We start from the raw sequence: 17139 nt of genomic DNA, 5'->3' as shown, positions 1-17139 counted from the left end.
TGTTGAATGAACACTACCTGATTTTAAGACTTGTTACAAAGCTACAATAATCAAGATAGTGTGGCATTGATATAAATATAGTCAAATAGACCAATGGAACAGAACAGAGTTCAAAAATAGACCTACAGATATATAGACAACTGATTTTTGATAAAAGTGGAAAGACTATTCAATGGAGAAAGGGTAGTATTTTCAACAAACAGTTTTGGAAAAATTGAATATTCATGTGTAAAAAATGAACTTCTATTTATACCTTTCACCACATACAGAAGTTAAGTTGGCTCTGTTTCTAACTGATAATGACCTTCATGAAGACATTTGAGGAGCTTACCAAATACATTAAGATATTGTTAAAATATTTAGATGGAATAGTGTTGCTGACAAATTGTGTGTAGAAGCTCACACTCATAGAAAAAAATTTTTTTGTCCAGCTGCAAATATATCCAGCAATGAATATTGTAATTTGATATTTTGAGAATTTTTTTAGTTACATATTTATACACTTGTAATTCTGATATGATTACTACTTAAATTTCATTTATAAACTTCATTTCTTGTGTATAAGATTCTATGGGAAAATATTTTCATTTTGCAAATTCTAGACTTTCTGTTATATTATTTGTATAGCAGTCTGATTACTTGAACTTTCATGACAAAGTCTAGTGATTTCACTTTCATCACAGATTTTTACTTGGCAGATCACCTTATTTTTGTCTTCTTAAAACAAGAAATAACATTGAAATGTTTGCTGTTTCTGAAATTGTACATTCATTACTCTTTAATAATACTGTAATAACTCACTTATTTGGAAACCTCTTTTCAGTTTCTAAACTTAGCTGATTATCAGGAGGAAGTAAAAAGAGTCTTGGGCAGCAAAATTAATATTACAAAGACTATGACCTAAAGTTCATTTTTTCAGGGTTGTGGCCTTACTCTGGGCAATTCCAGTCTTAATTTAGAGTCAGAGCATACATACTAGGTTATTGGACTTCTCAGTCTAGAATAAAATATAATGCTGCAAATTAGAATGGGAATATGCCTTAAAAACAGAAGAAGAGACACAATAAAAAAAAAAAGCATACAAAAGATGAAACAATTTTTAAGTTAGCAAAGTAATCGATAGCAAAAACCTTTGAAATAACAAGAAATATTTAAATTATGTATAGAACATTGTTTAAGGATACAAGAAACTATATAATACATACTCAATTTCTATAAATGCCAATAGTCACTTGCTAGTATTTACCTTGCCCTTTCAACAGCTTTTAACATTATTAATTATTCTCTCCTTAAAACATACACTATTCTTTTAGCTTCCACGATGCCAAATACTCCTAGTTTTTGTTCTATCTCTTTGGCCAACTCTCTCATTCTCTTTTGCTGATGCATTATCTTCTACCTGGCCTTTAAAGTTTGCACCTACCCAAGGCTCCTTTCTGTGTCATTTCGTATTCTCCCTTAGGAAATCTCTTCTACGCCATGACTTCAGTTACAACTCATGCACCTATGAATCTCACATTTATAGCCCCTGGGCTAAACCCCAGACATGTATTTCCAGCTGACTGCTTGAAGCTCTATTTGGATATTTCAAAGATATCAAACTCAACATGTCAAAAGCCGTATATTTATGATCATTTTCTTCTCAATACCCACAAACCTCAAGTGTCCGCCAGTGTTTGTTGATTCATTCACTCATTTACTCATTCGTTTATTTGCTCTTTAATTCAAAATATATATATTGAATGCCCAGTAGATGCAATTCATCATTTTAGGTACTGGGAGTACAGCAGATAATGTTCCTGTTCTCATAGAGCTTATATTCCAGTAGGTGAAGACAGGCAATAAAAAACAAATAAAATCTTCACATAATGATTATGTGCACAGAAGAAAGTAAATTAGATGATGTGATAGAGTGTGACTGAGCTGCTACTTTTCTTTGCCTGATCGAGGAAGGCTTTCTAAATTAGAGAAGATATTTTGGATGAGAAGTAAATGACAGGATGGAGCCACACATGCAGAGATCTGGATGAAGGACATTCCAGAAGAGGAGCACCTTGTAGAGGGACCCTGGGATGGGGACGATGTTGCAGCTAAGGTGTTTTGAGCAGAGAGGGTAGAAATAGTGTTACAGATAGAGGTACACAGGGTTCAGACTGTCTAGGACTTTGTAGGCTGGGGAGAGTAATTTGGATATTTCTGACTGATCTGGAAAACCAGTAAAATTTTTTAAAAAGGAAGAGACATGATCTGACATATGTTTTAGAAAGATCTCTCTAGCTGCCATGTGGAGAATGGATTCAGTGGAGCAAGAGTGGAATCAGGAAGACCAGTTGGGATGCTTTTACGGTAGTCCAGGTAACAGGTGGCGTCAGCTTAGAAGGAGGATGGCCACAGTGGAGGCAGTGAGAAGATGACTGGGAGAGAGCGGAGGAAAAGAATGATGCAGAAATAGTTGTTTTTTGATTTGAGGACCTGATTCAATGGTAGTATCAATAATTGAGATGTGGAAGACAGGAGGAGGAGGAAGTGTGGATGATGAGAGGGGAAGGCAATGGGGAATTAAAAGTTTGGTTTTGGACATGTTAATATTGAGATTTACTAGACATCCAAGTGGAAATGTCAATTAAACATTAGAATTAGAATGCTTGAGACATGAATTTGGGGAGATATATATATATATTTGATATATATATCACGTGTGTGTATATATATATACTTTTTTAAAGGCCAATAGATTATATAAGAGAGGATAGGATATCCACCTAGAGAGAGAGAGATGACAAAGAAAATAAGAAGGTCTAGGAGGAAGTCTAGCTGCATTCCAATATTTAGAAGTGGTGAAGAAAAGGAACAATGAGCAAAGGATATGGTGAAGGAGCCATAAGAGAGGAAGAAGAAAAAGTCAGGAAAGTTGGAATAATGGGAGTCAGTAGAAGAGAATGTTTCAAGGAAGAGGAGGAAAATCATGTCAGATGCTGCTGAGATTTAATTAACCACTTTGCAATTTTTGGCCAAGTGCTTGACCTGCTTCCTATTTGGTTTCAGTATTTGGAATATAGTTTATCTCTCAATTGTGTTTTTTTTTTTTTTTTGGTGGAATGGTCTTTTTTTTTTAAACATCCTTATTGGAGTATAATTGCTTTACACTGTTGTGTTAGTTTCTGCTGTATAACAAAGTGAATCAGCTATGCGTAAACATATATCCCCATATCCCCTCCCTCTTGTGTCTCCCTCCCACCCTCCCTATCCCACCCCTCTAGGTGGTCACAAAGCACGGAGCTGATCTCCCTGTGCTATGCAGCTGCTTCCCGCTAGCTATCTATTTTACATTTGGTAGTGTATATAGAGAGAGTCCAGGCCACTCTCTCACTTCGTCCCAGCTTACGCTTCCCTCTCCCCATGACCTCAAGTCCATTCTCTACGTCTGCGTCTTTATTCCTGGCCTGCCCCTTGGTTCTTCAGAACCCTTTTTAAAAAAATTAATTAATTAATCAATTAATTAATTTATGGCTGCATTGGGTCTTCGTTGCTGTGCCCGGCTTTTTCTTGTTGTGGCGATTGGGGGCCACGCTTCATTGTGCTGTGCGGGTTTCTCATCGCGGTGGTTTCTCTTGTTGCAGAGCATGGGCTCCAGCTCAGGGGCTTCAGTAGTTGTGGATTGTGGGCTCTAGAGAGCAGGCTCAGTAGTTTTGGCACACGGGCTTAGATGCTTCACTGAATGTGAGATCTTCCAGGACCAGGGATTGAACCTGTGTCCCCTGCATTAGCAGGCAGATTCTTAACTGCTGTGCCACCAGGAAAGTCCCAGTAGTGTATTGTTTAGCCTCCATTTGTTTGTAGTTTTTACAGATTTTTTCCTGTAATTGATATCTAGTCTCATAGCATTGTGGTCGGAAAAGATACTTGATACTATTTCAATTTTCTTAAATTTACAAAGGCTTGATTTGTGACCCAAGATATGATCTATCCTGGAGAATGTTCCATGAGCACTTGAGAAGAAAGTGTATTCTGTTGTTTTTGGATGGAATGTCCTATCAATATCAATTAAGTCCATCTTGTTTAATGTATCATTTAAAGCTTGTGTTTCCTTATTTATTTTTCATTTTGGATGATCTGTCCATTGGTGAAAGTGGGGTGTTAAAGTCCCCTACTATGATTGTGTTACTGTTGATTTCCCCTTTTATGGCTGTTAGCATTTACCTTATGTATTGAAGTGCTCCTATGTTGGGTGCATAAATGTTTACAATTGTTATACCTTCTTCCTGGATAGATCCCTTGATCATTATATAGTGTCCTTCTTTGTCTCTTGTAATAATCTTTGTTTTAAGGTCTATTTTGTCTGATATGAGAATTGCTACTCCAGCTTTCTTTTGATTTCCATTTGCATGGAATATCTTTTTCCATCCCCTCACTTTCAGTCTGTATGTGTCCCTAGGTCTGAAATGGGTCTCTTGTAGACAGCATATATACAGGTCTTGTTTTTGTATCCATTCAGCCAGTCTATGTCTTTTCATTGGAGCATTTAATCCATTTACATTTAAGGTAGTTATCAATATGTATGTTCCTACTACCCTTTTCTTACTTGTTTTGGGTTTGTTATTGTAGGTCTTTTCCTTCTCTTATGTTTCCTGCCTAGAGAAGTTCCTTTAGCATTTGTTGTAAAGCCGGTTTGGTGGTGCTGAATTCTCTTAGCTTTTGCTTGTCTGTAAAGGTTTTAATTTCTCTGTCAAATCTGAATGAGATCCTTGCTGGGTAGAGTAATCTTGGGTGTAGATTTTTCCCTTTCATCACTTTAAATATGTCCTGCCACTCCCTCCTGGCTTGCAGAGTTTCTGCTGAAAGATCAGCTGTTAACCTTATGTGCATTCCCTTCTATATTATTTGTTGTTTTTCCCTTGTGGCTTTTAATATTTTTTCTTTGTATTTAATTTTTTATAATTTGATTAATATGTGTCTTGGTGTGTTTCTCCTTGGATTTATCCTGTATGGGACTCTCTGTGCTTCCTGGACTTGAATGACTATTTCCTTTTCCATAATAGGGAAGTTTTCAACTATAATCTCTTCAAATATTTTCTCAGTCCCTTTCTTTTTCTCTTCTTCTTCTGGGACCCCTATAATTCGAATGTTGGTGCATTTAATATTGTCCCAGAGGTCTCTGAGACTGTTCTCAATTCTTTTCATTCTTTTTTCTTTATTCTGCTCTGCGGTAGTTACTTCCACTATTTTATCTTCCAGGTCACTTATCCATTCTTCTGCCTCAGTTATTCTGCTATGGATTCCTTCTAGAGAATTTTTAATTTCATTTATTGTGTTGTTCATCATTGTTTGTTTGCTCTTTAGTTCTTCTAGGTCTTTGTTAAACGTTTCTTGTATTTTCTCCATTCTATTTCCAAGATTTTGGATCATCTTTACTATCATTACTCTGAATTCTTTTTCATGTAGACTGCCTATTTCTTCTTCATTTGTTTGGTCTGGTGGGTCTTTATGTTGCTCCTTCATCTGCTGTGTGTTTCTCTGTCTTCTCATTTTGCTTATCTTACTGTGTTTGGGGTCTCCTTTTCGCAGGCTGCAGGTTTGTAGTTCCCGTTGTTTTTGGTGTCTGCCCCCAGTGGCTAAGGTTGGTTCAGTTGGTTGTGTAGGCTTCCTGGTGCAAGGGACTGGTGCCTGTGTTCTGGTGGATGAGGCTGGATCTTGTCTTTCTTATAGGCAGGACCACGTCCGGTGGTGTGTTTTGGGGTGTCTGTGACCTTATTATTATTTTAGGCATCCTTTCTGCTAATGAGTGGGGTTGTGTTCCTGTCTTGCTAGTTGTTTGGCATAGGGTGTCCAGCACTGTAGTTTGCTGGTCGTTAAGTGGAGCTGAGTCTTAGTGTTGAGATGGAGATCTCTGGGAGAGCTTTTGCTGTTTGATATTACGTGGAGCCGGGAAGTCTCTGGTGGATGAGACTCGTTCAGGAGATCCTGAACTCGGATATCCCACCTCAGAGGCACACGCCTGGCACCCGGCCGGAGCACCAAGACCCTGTGAGCCACACAGCTCAGAAGAAAAGGGAGAAAAAAAGGAAAGAAAGAAAAAAATAATAAAATGAAATAAAGTTATTAAAATAAAAAATAAAAAAAAATTAAAAACTAAAAAAATTAAAAAGTAATAAGAAAGAAAGAAGAGAGCAATGAAACCAAAAAACTAATCTACCAATGACAGACAGAACCCTGGAACAAATGGTAAAAGGAAAGCTATACAGACAAAATCACACAAAGAAGCATACACATACACACTCACAAAAAGAGCAAAAGGAAAATAATATATATATATACATATTGAAAAAAAAGGAAGAGAGCAACCAAATCAATAAACAAATCTACCAATGGTAATAAACTCTAAATATTAAACTAAGATAAACATAAAACCAGAAACAAGTTAGATGTAGAAAGCAAACCCCAAGTCTACAGTTCCTTTCAAAGTCCACTGCCTAAATTCTGGGATGATTCATTGTCTATTCAAGTATTCCAGAGATGCAGGGTGCATCAAGTTGATTGTGGAGATTTAATCCGCTGCTCCTGAGGCTGCTGGGAGAAATTTCCCTTTCTCTTTGCTCGCACAGCTCTTGGGGTTCAGCATTGGATTTGCACCCGCCTCTACGTGTAGGTCGCCTGAGGGCGTCTGTTCTTCGCTCAGACAGGATGGGGTTAAAGTAGCAGCTGATTTGGGGTCTCTGGCTCACTCAGGCCGGGGGAGGGAGGGGTATGGAATGCGGGGCGAGCCTGTGGCAGCAGAGGCCGGTGTGACGTTGCACCAGCCTTAGGCGCGCCTTGTGTTTTCCTGGGGAAGTTGCCCCTGGATCATGGGACCCTGGCAGTGGCGGGCTGCACAGGCCCCCAGGAGGGGAGGTGTAGATAGTGACCTGTCCTTGCACACAGGCTTCTTGGTGGCTGCAGCAGCAGCCTTAGCGTCTCAGGCCCGTCTCTGGGGTCTGCGCTGATAGCCACGGCTCGCGCCCGTCTCTGGAGTTCCTTTAAGCTGCCCTCTAAATCCCCTCTCCTCGCGCACCAGGAAACAAAGAGGCAAGAAAAAGTCTCTTGCCTCCTCAGCAGCTCCAGACCTTTTCCCGGACTCCCTCCTGGCTAGCTGTGGCGCACTAGCCCCTTCAGGCTGTGTTCACGCTGCTAACCCCAGTCCTCTCCCTGGGATCCAACCGAAGCCCGAGCCTCAGGTCCCAGCCCCCGCCCATCCCGGCGGGTGAGCAGCCTCTCAGGCTGGTGAGTGCTGGTCGGCACCCATCCTCTGTGCGGGAATCTCTCCGCTTTGCCCTCTGCACCCCTGTGGCTGCGCTCTCCTCCGTGGCTCCGAAGCTTCCCCCCTCCGCCACCCGCAGTCTCCGCCCACGAAGGGGCTTCCTAGTGTGTGGAAACCTTTCCTCCTTCACAGCTCCCTCCCACTGGTGCAGGTCCCTTCGCTATTCTTTGTCTCTCTTTTTTTTTTCTTTTGCCCTACCTAGGTATGTGGCGGAGTTTCTTGCCTTTTGGGAGGTCTGAGGTCTTCTGCCAGCGTTCAGTAGGTGTTCTGTAGGAGCTGTTCCACATGTAGATGTATTTCTGATGTATTTGTGGGGAGGAAGGTGATCTCCACATCTTACTCCTCCGCCATCTTGAAGGTTTCCTTTCTCAATTGTGTTTTACGTGGAAACAAAGATTATGAAATAGAGTTAATTTTTGTTATACTTTTTGAGCTCCTTCTGAAAAAATATGGAACTAAATTGAGCTATGTAAGTATTACAGCTGCTGATTCTCTGATTGTTATTTTGGGCACTTGTGGTAGAATTCCATACAAATTCCTATTGCTGGATGGATTTCTGCCAAATGTTAGTCCTGGTCTCATATGCCAGCACTGTTCTGTGGCCACTTAATCCTCACCTGTAGGGTAAGCCTCACCCAGGCTTTAGACCCAGCCCAACTCTTAGGCAAGCAACCTGTATAGGCCATTGTTGAGCAGTAAATATCAAGGAAGTACTATTATTAATCTCTCTTTACTGAGGCGTATGTGGGTGGCTTTGGCTTTGTTTCCTGTGAAAAAAGCTCTACCCCCCATTTCATGACTGAATTCTCACCTTGTTTTTTTGCCTTGGACCATCTGGCTCACTTGGGTCCGGAGTTCTGTTTTGGCCTCCTCCTCTGCCTCAGGAGTACCAGAGCCCTGATGCTAACCCCTAGTCTCTGCAGCTGGTCTCTGATACCTGCCTAGCACCCACCTTTTGTCTGCTATGAAATCTTGGCCCTTCTTATTCCCACCCTATTGTTCTTTACCCTCTGACTGGGACCTCTACATTTCACCCACTGTTGGACTCCCTCAGGTTAATTGTATGTTTCTTTAGATTTCTTTTTTGATTACTAAACTTTCCCTGTTTACCTTAGGACACAGTTGACTTCTGCTGTATATCTGGGTCTGTATAATTCATATCTAACTTGCCTTGTTGCTTACTTAACCACCGTTCCAGGCTCTTGCCTTCAATTTGGAATGACTTGAAGGCTTTCTGGAAGCATTTTTCCAAATTGCTCAATGGTATGCAAAGAGGACTTCTTTAAAGAAGAAGGAAGAAATCTACAGGTGTTCTTTTCTCTAAATATGATAGGCATTAGGGAAGCACAGATGAGTAAAATGCAGCCTTTGCCTTTAAGTAAATATGTTTTTAAATGTAGTCATACTAGATGGTCTTTACAGCCAGTGGATTCAGCTAGTTGCATTGAAAACCATTCCCTGTTTATGTGTCCAATGTACTCCATTTTCATTGGAGCCCCGTGCTTAAAAACATTGCTATTAAAACATTTTAGAAATAAAACTCCAGCTAAAGTATTGAGGACTCTAGTTCTTAGAATTGACAGGAGGTTATATGCCTGTGCTCCATAATAATTCCTTTCTACTTAACCTTGATTAATTGAAACATATGAATGTTTTTCCCCATGGAAGGGGCATATTGGAAATATTTAAATTCTTATGGTCATGCTGTGCTTTTCACAGATGATTGGAATTCTGCCCAGGCACAAACCATATCATCCTTCCCCCAAACAATTTGTCAGCTGTTTAACCTAGCGTAATTTGTTTTTCATGATCAGCAGAAATGACAGTGCTAAAATGCTTTATAGGGAAATAAAAATAAAATAGAATGATAGCTCTGATTTTTTTTAATATCCTCTTTTTTCTCCCAAATCATTCTTTGATATAAAAATGTATCTTAACCTTTGCTTTAATACTGGGAAAACAGGAAAGATTTTTTAAACTAGAGTCTTATTTTGTGAAACTGAAAACATACTATGAATTTCAGCAAGATAGGTTATACTGACACACAAAAGAATTTCATGGATGCATTATTAGGATTTCATTGCTTATATACACATAGCCTTAACCTTTATATGAGCTTGTGGCTAAGAAATTTAATCACTGTCCATTCAGACTGAACTTGGGCTGAAGCCTGGAATTGTTTGAGAAAGAGATCATTCCATGTGCCCAACTACCAAGCATTTAGAATGAAAGGAACACTGAGAACATGCCAAGAGAGCTTGTGCCACTGGAAACTGTACCTTTCTATGAGAAAGAATTTATCTCAGGACCGTAAGATGAGATTTGTTAGACCTTTAGACATATTAATTTACAACAGCATAGAAGTCTTAGAAGATACACACTTATAAGTTCTTAAAAAGTCTAACTATTGATTGGCTGGTGCAGCGTGTTCTGTAGGGTTTGGCTTAGGTGTTAGAATTTCCTTCATCCCCAAACTCATGTGAACATTCTTCAGACGTGAGTATAGTAAATGATTCATTGTTCTTGTGATAATCCTTTACAAGATTTTAATTTATAATTGTATTTTTGGACAGCAGGGAAGTAAAGCTGTGACCTTTAAATTCTGCACTGCTAATCAAGATTTATTCAGGGATTGTGTGATGATAAGCTGATTGATGATCCTCCTCAATAGCAATTATGGGCAATTGTTCAAAAACATGTATGCCACCTCTGCTGTCCACCTATTTATAGTCTGCTTGCTAGAGAGCTGGGATCCCATAACAGGAGTGGCTTATCTTGTTGCTAGGAGGACTCATCTTATTGACAATATAATCCTGTAGCTGTGAATTCTGAATTGTAGTTATGGTTGCCATGTTTTTCTAATAAGAAAGTAGGATATGTGGTCTGACAATTATCACTGTACTGTTAGAGATGAAGGGAACATAGACCTATGAGTCTCTGGACCTGGGTAGAGGATGGACTACAGGTAGCTCCCTTCTGACAATTTAGATTAGGTTTTCCCTGAATTTTATATCCTGTAGGATGAATTATTTCCCAGGAAGCTCTTTGAGACCCATAGAAATAGGGATTTTGTGGTTCCTGCCCATTAGTCCTTCTGATATGCTGGGCAGGTCTGAATCCCAGTGAGGGACATAGTTGAGACCCAAGTTGACATTCCTGCTATGGTTACTCTTAGGTCATTTAGGATCACTCTATGTGTGTGCATGAGTGTGTGTGTGTGTGTGTGTGTGTGTGTGTGTGTGGTATTTTGTGGTAAAAATAATAGTCTTTGTAGGGTTTAAGCAGTGAGAATACAGAAATGGTTTTTACAGGCGTAAAATGACTCAACAAAATGATAAATCCCCACTCTCACCTGATGAATTTCACATGCTCCCGCCACCATCAATTCTACCTACTTGTGTCATCCGTCAGTACTCATTATTCTGTTTCCTTCCTGTTCTTGTGGATGAACTGGCATGTTCCTTTCTAGTGCTTCCTATCCCCTCTTCCTTGAGACATCACTTCAGCACTTGCCCCTTCTCACTTCTGCACCATCAGCTTTTCCTCAGGACTGGATTAGTACCATCAGCCTATGAACATGCTATTAGTTTGCCCATCTTTATAAAACCCTCCCTTGACTTCATAACCCTCTCCAGATGCCCTCTCACTTCTTTCCTGTCCTTTACAACACAACTTTTTAAAAGAATTGTCTGCAGCCTGTCTCCACTTCCTCTCCTCCCATTCTCTCTAAAGTCTATTCCAATCAGACTATCACCCACCCTACTCCACTCTAACAGCCCTTTTCAACATCCTGAATGACCCTCAAGTTGCCCAATTTTATGATTTGTTCTTAGTTCTCATCTTACCTGACATGTTGGCAGTATTTGATGGAGTGAAAAGTCTCCTTTCATGAAACATTCTCTTTAACTGGCTTTGGGTCACCTTTCTCTCTGGGTTTTTTCCTATCTTGTTGACCACTCGGTCTTACTCTCCATTTCCTGACCTCTAAACATTGGAAAACCTGGGGCCCAGTGCTCTGACCTCTTCCTTATCTGTCTCTCACTTAGTGATCTCATCTACTTGCCTAACTTTAATGAATTCCAAATATATATAAATCTAGCTTGGACTTCTCCCTAGACGAAAGACTCATAGATCCAGCCCCAAGGCATTTTTGTGCTAATTAGAAAAGGCTAACCTTTCCTCAAGCCCTTGACTGCCATCTTCCGTAAAAATTTCAGAATAGATATACACTTATCAGATGAGATGAATGCGAATTGTGTGTCTTTCAGCTGCGTGATTCTCAACCATTAGCGGCAGTTCTGTTTCTCCATGTGGGTGGTGTGTAGTAGGCATCACAAGCTTAATAGGTCCCAAACTGAACTTTTTAATTTAATTTTATTGGAGTATAGTTGATTTATAATGTTGTGTTAGTTTCAGGTGTACAGCAAAGTGATTCGGTTATACATATACATATATTCATTCTTTTTTTAGATTCTTTTCTCATATAGGTAATCACAGAATATTGAGCAGAGATCCCTGTGCTATACAGTAGGACCTTGTTGGTTATCTGTCTTATATATAGTAGTGTGTATATGTTCATCCCAATCTTCTGATTTATCCCTCCCCCCCCAACCCACACGTTTCCCCTTTGGTAACCATAAGTTTGTTTTTGATATCTGTAAGTCTGTTTCTGTTTTGTAAATAAGTTCATTTGTATCTTTTAAAAAGTTAGATTCCACATATGAGTGATATCATATGATATTTGTCTTTCTCTGTCTGACTTACTTCACTTAGTATGATAATCAATAGGTCCATCCATGTTGCTGTAAACGGCATTATTTCATTCTTTTTTATGGCTGAGTAATATTCCATTGTATATATGTACCACATCTTCTTTATCCATTCCTCTGTCGATGGACATTTAGGTTGCTTCCATGTCTTGGCTATTGTAAATAGTGCTGCAATGAACATTGGGATGCATGTATCTTTTCAAATTAAGGTGTTCTCCAAATATATGCCCAGGAATGGGCTTGCTAGATCATATGGTAACTCTGTTTTTAGTTTCTTAAGGAACCTCCATACTGTTCTCCATAGTGACTGTACCAATTTACATTCCCACCAACAGTGTAGGAGGGTTCCCTTTTCTCCACACCCTCTCCAGCATTTATTGTTTGTAGATTTTTTGATGATGGCCATTCTGACTGGTGTAAGGTGATACCTCATTGTAGTTTTGATTTGCATTTCTCTGATAATTAGTGATGTTGAGCATGTTTTCATGTGCTTTTTAGCCATCTGTATGTCTTCTTTGGAGAAATGTCTATTAAGGTCTTCTGCCCATTTTTTATTGGGTTGCCAAACTGATCTCTTGATCCCCAACCCCATCTCCCCAACATCTTCCTTTCTGTCAGTCTTTTCTACTTCAAAATTCTTCTCATTGCTGAGGTCAGCCTCCTTGAAGTTATTCTTAACTTCTTTCTTTCTCCCATACCTCTCCTTTAATCCATCAGCAAATCCCGCTGGTTTTTCCTTCAAACTTCATTAGGATGTAACCACTTCTCACCACTCCCACCCAGGTCCAAGCCTTATCATCTCACCTTTATTATTCTGTTAGCCAGCTTCTTCTCTTATACCTCGCTGTCTGTTCTTAACACAACAGTACAGTTCTTTATTTAAAACCTAGGTCACCTCATGTTTCCCCTCTACCAAAAATGCTTCAAGTGCTCTACCATTCATTTAGAGTAAAAATCAAAGCCCTTAAAATGCCCCACAGGCCCTACACCATCCAGGTCTGTACCACAGCTCTGACCTCATCTCCTGCCTCTCTCCCCCATGCTCTGTGCTCCAGGCACGTTGGCCTCCTTGCTCTTCCTCCAATATGCCAAGCATAGTCTGCTTCAGGGAGTCTACTGGGATCCTCTTATGTAAAGCATGGCTTCTTGAGTCTTTGCTCAAATGTTACTTTATCATATCAGAGAAACCTTCCTTGACCGACACATATAACAAAGCAACCTCCCTTCCCCAGTATTTAATATCCCCCGTATTCAGTTTTCTCCATAGCACTTATAATCTGGCACACACACGCTGTTTACTATTTTATCTCACTGGAATTTAAGCTTCATGAGGCTAGAGACTATTTTTTTCACTTTACTATATCCCCAACTTCTAAAACAGTGCCTGAGAAGTAGTAGGAGTTCAGTAAATACATCCCTAAATCTCTTTGTGGAACCCTATCCCTAAAAAGACACAGAGGTTTGAGATGGTACTGCACAATTCCAATCTCTCAATTCCAAGATAAAAGCATTTTCAGAAGTCCAGGAATGAATTTAAATCTAATTTGAAAATTGCATTCATTTTACAGCTTTCTGGAAGGGCATTAGTTTTCTACAGAGAAAGCAAGTAGGCGCCATCTAGTGGCAACAAGAGAAGTACACATTTGTGTTACTTGAATTATTGATTAGTAACATAATTGAAAATGTAGTCCCTGATCCAGAAGCTTTTTAATTCTATGAACGTAATAATTATGATAGCCAGGAGTTCTCAGATTTGCAGTTTCCACCGAACATGTTGACTTGAAAAGTACTGTTTATTATAAATTATTTATGGCTCATTTTTACTTACTAAGTTTTGTTTGTTTATTTTTTAGGATCTGACATCCATTGTTCCTCTTTATTTTTCTTATTGTTTTATCCTCTACTTATCTTTAAACTCTTACATGGTACTGGCCTAGCCACTGAGTGGGTAAATAAAATAAAGGCTCTATCGTCTAAGAATTTATAATCTAATAAAAACAACACCAATGAGGGTAAATATGTGAAAGAAAATACCAAATTATGCAGTGGTCTCTTCAGGCCAGACTTCTGAAGCCAATTGAAGCTTAATTGTTGTGTATACTTCCACCATTGATGCATGAGCCACATCTTGTAGTTGTCTCCCTGTTGGCCTTGCATATAGTGGGTGAAGGTTAAATATTTATGGTGGGGAATTATAGAAAGACTACCAATAATTGTCTCAGCCGCTATCTGGCCCAAGATACTTAGCCTTAGTCTACGTTTGGTGGAGCAGTTCTTCAGCTAGTTGTTAGAGAAATTAAAGTATTTGTTAAGACTTGTTCCCTTGTTAAAATTATCATAAAATTTTTAGGTCTAATAGTATCAGTTTCCTTTTTTGAGTTGTGTTATTTATCATACACTTGATATCTCTGGAAGCAGATATAGAAATTGATAGCACAACAGTTTCAAGATGTTACTGAAATTTAAAAAGAAACTAATATTCTGTTTTTATATAGTTACTTTAGAGTTTTTCCTTCTGCCTACAGATACTGATTTTTTTTTTTTTTTTTTTTTAGATTGCAGGTAAATAGTTTCTTTGTAATATCCTATCTTTTTTTTCTTGAGAAAATATCTTTTTAATTAAAGAAATTGGTGTGGTATTTTGAATAGTATATTTTAAAGCTAAAATATTCCATATATTATTTCTTTTTAAAGAATAAAGCAAATGTTTCTAAATCTTCTTGCCTTCTGAAGCTATACTTATATAATTTAGCATTCCATCGTGATAAAGTGGTGATATTGAAAAAGGACATTCTAATAGGATTAGTAAGTAGGCTTTTTGTGTACCCTAGCTCTAATTTCTTTGACAATTGGTTGCTATTATTTGTTTCATCATTTGGAGGGCCAGAATTCTCTTTATTTAGTAGGCTAGGTGGTTTAAAGACTGCTTATAATACTTAATTGCTTATCTGAAAATTAGCAAATTTAACAGCCTTAGCATTTGAACTGTTTAATATTTCTAAAGTATTAACTGTGCTTTTTGGTAACTACTGTGATGGCTGATCACATCTCATTGTGATGGCTGAAGAGGCAATACTGGATACTTTGACTTGTAATTAAAGAGGCATTATTTCCTTATTATTGCAAGAGTACATGAATTTTAGGTTGTATTAATTTGTCTTTTGTAGAATATGCAGAATTTCTACATTGCAAAGGAAAAAAAATTACAGATTTTGATGAAGTTCGCCATGAAATTGAAGCAGAAACAGATCGAGTAACCGGAATGAATAAAGGGATTTCCTCCATACCCATTAATTTACGAGTCTATTCCCCACATGGTAAGTAAAATAACAAAATTCCAAATTCTTGTCCTCAAAAATTTTTACTATATTAATTAACATACAGTATTTATAGCAGATGGTTTTTTTCTCTCAAAAAATACCGAGTTTCTAGGATTGTGCTTAGATACTTCAGTAAATGGTATGATCCAAACAGCTCATAAAATTATTTATGGGGAGACAGGAGGAGATAACTTTTAAAAGAGAATTGAGTAAGTCATTTTAAAAAGTTTTCTTTATGTTTATCTTAAACTTTTAGAATTCAGAAGAGGTATGCATGGAAACTTCCATTTTTAATATCTTCAGTTTTTGCAAAAATCTTAGAGGTGCATGGTACTATGGTTGAGTTATCCTTAATGAATTTTCTTTCAGTCCTATGTATTCCTCTTTAATCTCTTCCTGAGGAATCAACTGTGATTTTTCTTTTTTCCCCCAGACTGTCAGCAGAAACTTGTCAGATAACCAGTTCTTGGTGTGTGATACAGAATAGCCTCCATTCTGACTAAGATTTTAGTGGGGAAGATTTTAATCTCCTATCTTCTACCCAGCTCTGTTGCTTTTAAAATGGACCATGAGTGACATAAGCTCAATTACGACTTCCCAAGAGGACTTGGTGCCAACAACGTAGCGTGCAGACAGAACGATAGCCAGGTTGGGACTGGAGTCACTGACTCGGTAGTTTCCTGGGCTCCCAAAATGGTGCTCCGTGAGTCTGGCTGTATAGCCTACACACTAACCTCATGGCACCATGTATGGCTAACGGCTTTCCTATAGGTTGAGTGGCTAACACTCTGTAAATAACGTATGATGTTTTTAAAGGGAAGGGCAAACCTTACCCAGAGAATTTTTACACCATTTGAAGGCGATGTACAAGACTGGCAGACAGTATATTCACTTATTGTTCAGTGTTTGAATTATAGCCCCCAGTTACAAATGTGACAGCTCTCTGAGAAAACTATTAGGTATGCAAATCAGTGCTTCTTAAATTATGTTAAAATGATCATTTGGCCTAGCAGAATCATATTATAAAAATAGAGAAAACTTGAAAAGCCATTTTGAATTCTATCCTTTTTATTCTATGCACATGAGTTGAAGTTCTTCAGATACACAATACATAAAGCTCAGCTTGTTTTATTTCTACTAAAGTGACACATGATTCTGCATTGCTGATATCTTTCAGCATTGACAGTATATGTAAAACCTTTTTTTTTTTTTTCCTTTCCACAGTGTTAAATCTAACCCTTATCGACCTGCCTGGAATTACTAAAGTGCCCGTGGGAGATCAGCCACCAGATATTGAGTACCAGATCAGAGAAATGATTATGCAGTTCATCACACGGGAGAACTGTCTGATTTTGGCTGTTACCCCAGCCAACACCGATCTTGCAAACTCAGATGCACTGAAACTAGCTAAAGAAGTTGATCCTCAAGGTGAGTGTATGGCCCATAAGATGAAAGGGAATTAGTTTAAAATGTCAAGAGTTTGGGTATATTTCAAGGTAACACAAATTCTCATAAGTTGATTTTATTATTAATTAAATTAGCCATTATTAATATTGTTAGGTCATTCATATTTAAGATGCTGAAAGAAAAATAACTGGGGAATATAGTCTAAACCTATATAAATAAATGTAAGATTAACTGAGATCTAGGAAAATAGACATTTCTAATTGTTATGAACTACTTATTTTAACAGCTAATAAAAGAAATTTCTGATACAGAATTCAGATTCTCCCCTTAGTTTTTACGAGTTATCTGA

General features: G+C 38.4%; 1 protein-coding gene across 6 annotated transcripts in view; it reads left to right on the top strand.

The window, feature by feature from the left end:
• The window catches only part of DNM3 (dynamin 3), a 572001-nt gene that overhangs the window by 145987 nt on the left and 408875 nt on the right, over positions 1-17139 (top strand). For all 6 annotated transcript variants that reach the window (XM_061185713.1, XM_061185709.1, XM_061185710.1 and 3 more), the window contains exons 3-4: positions 15231-15380; positions 16608-16811. In XM_061185713.1, the coding sequence (XP_061041696.1) occupies positions 15231-15380; positions 16608-16811 (354 nt within the window). The remainder of the gene's footprint in view (positions 1-15230; positions 15381-16607; positions 16812-17139) is intronic.

The sequence above is a fragment of the Eubalaena glacialis genome, chromosome 3 (genome assembly GCF_028564815.1).
Source record: "Eubalaena glacialis isolate mEubGla1 chromosome 3, mEubGla1.1.hap2.+ XY, whole genome shotgun sequence".
NCBI lineage: Eukaryota > Metazoa > Chordata > Mammalia > Artiodactyla > Balaenidae > Eubalaena > Eubalaena glacialis.
Note: the sequence above shows the minus strand (reverse complement) of the source record. Positions and strands in the feature narration are given on the sequence as shown.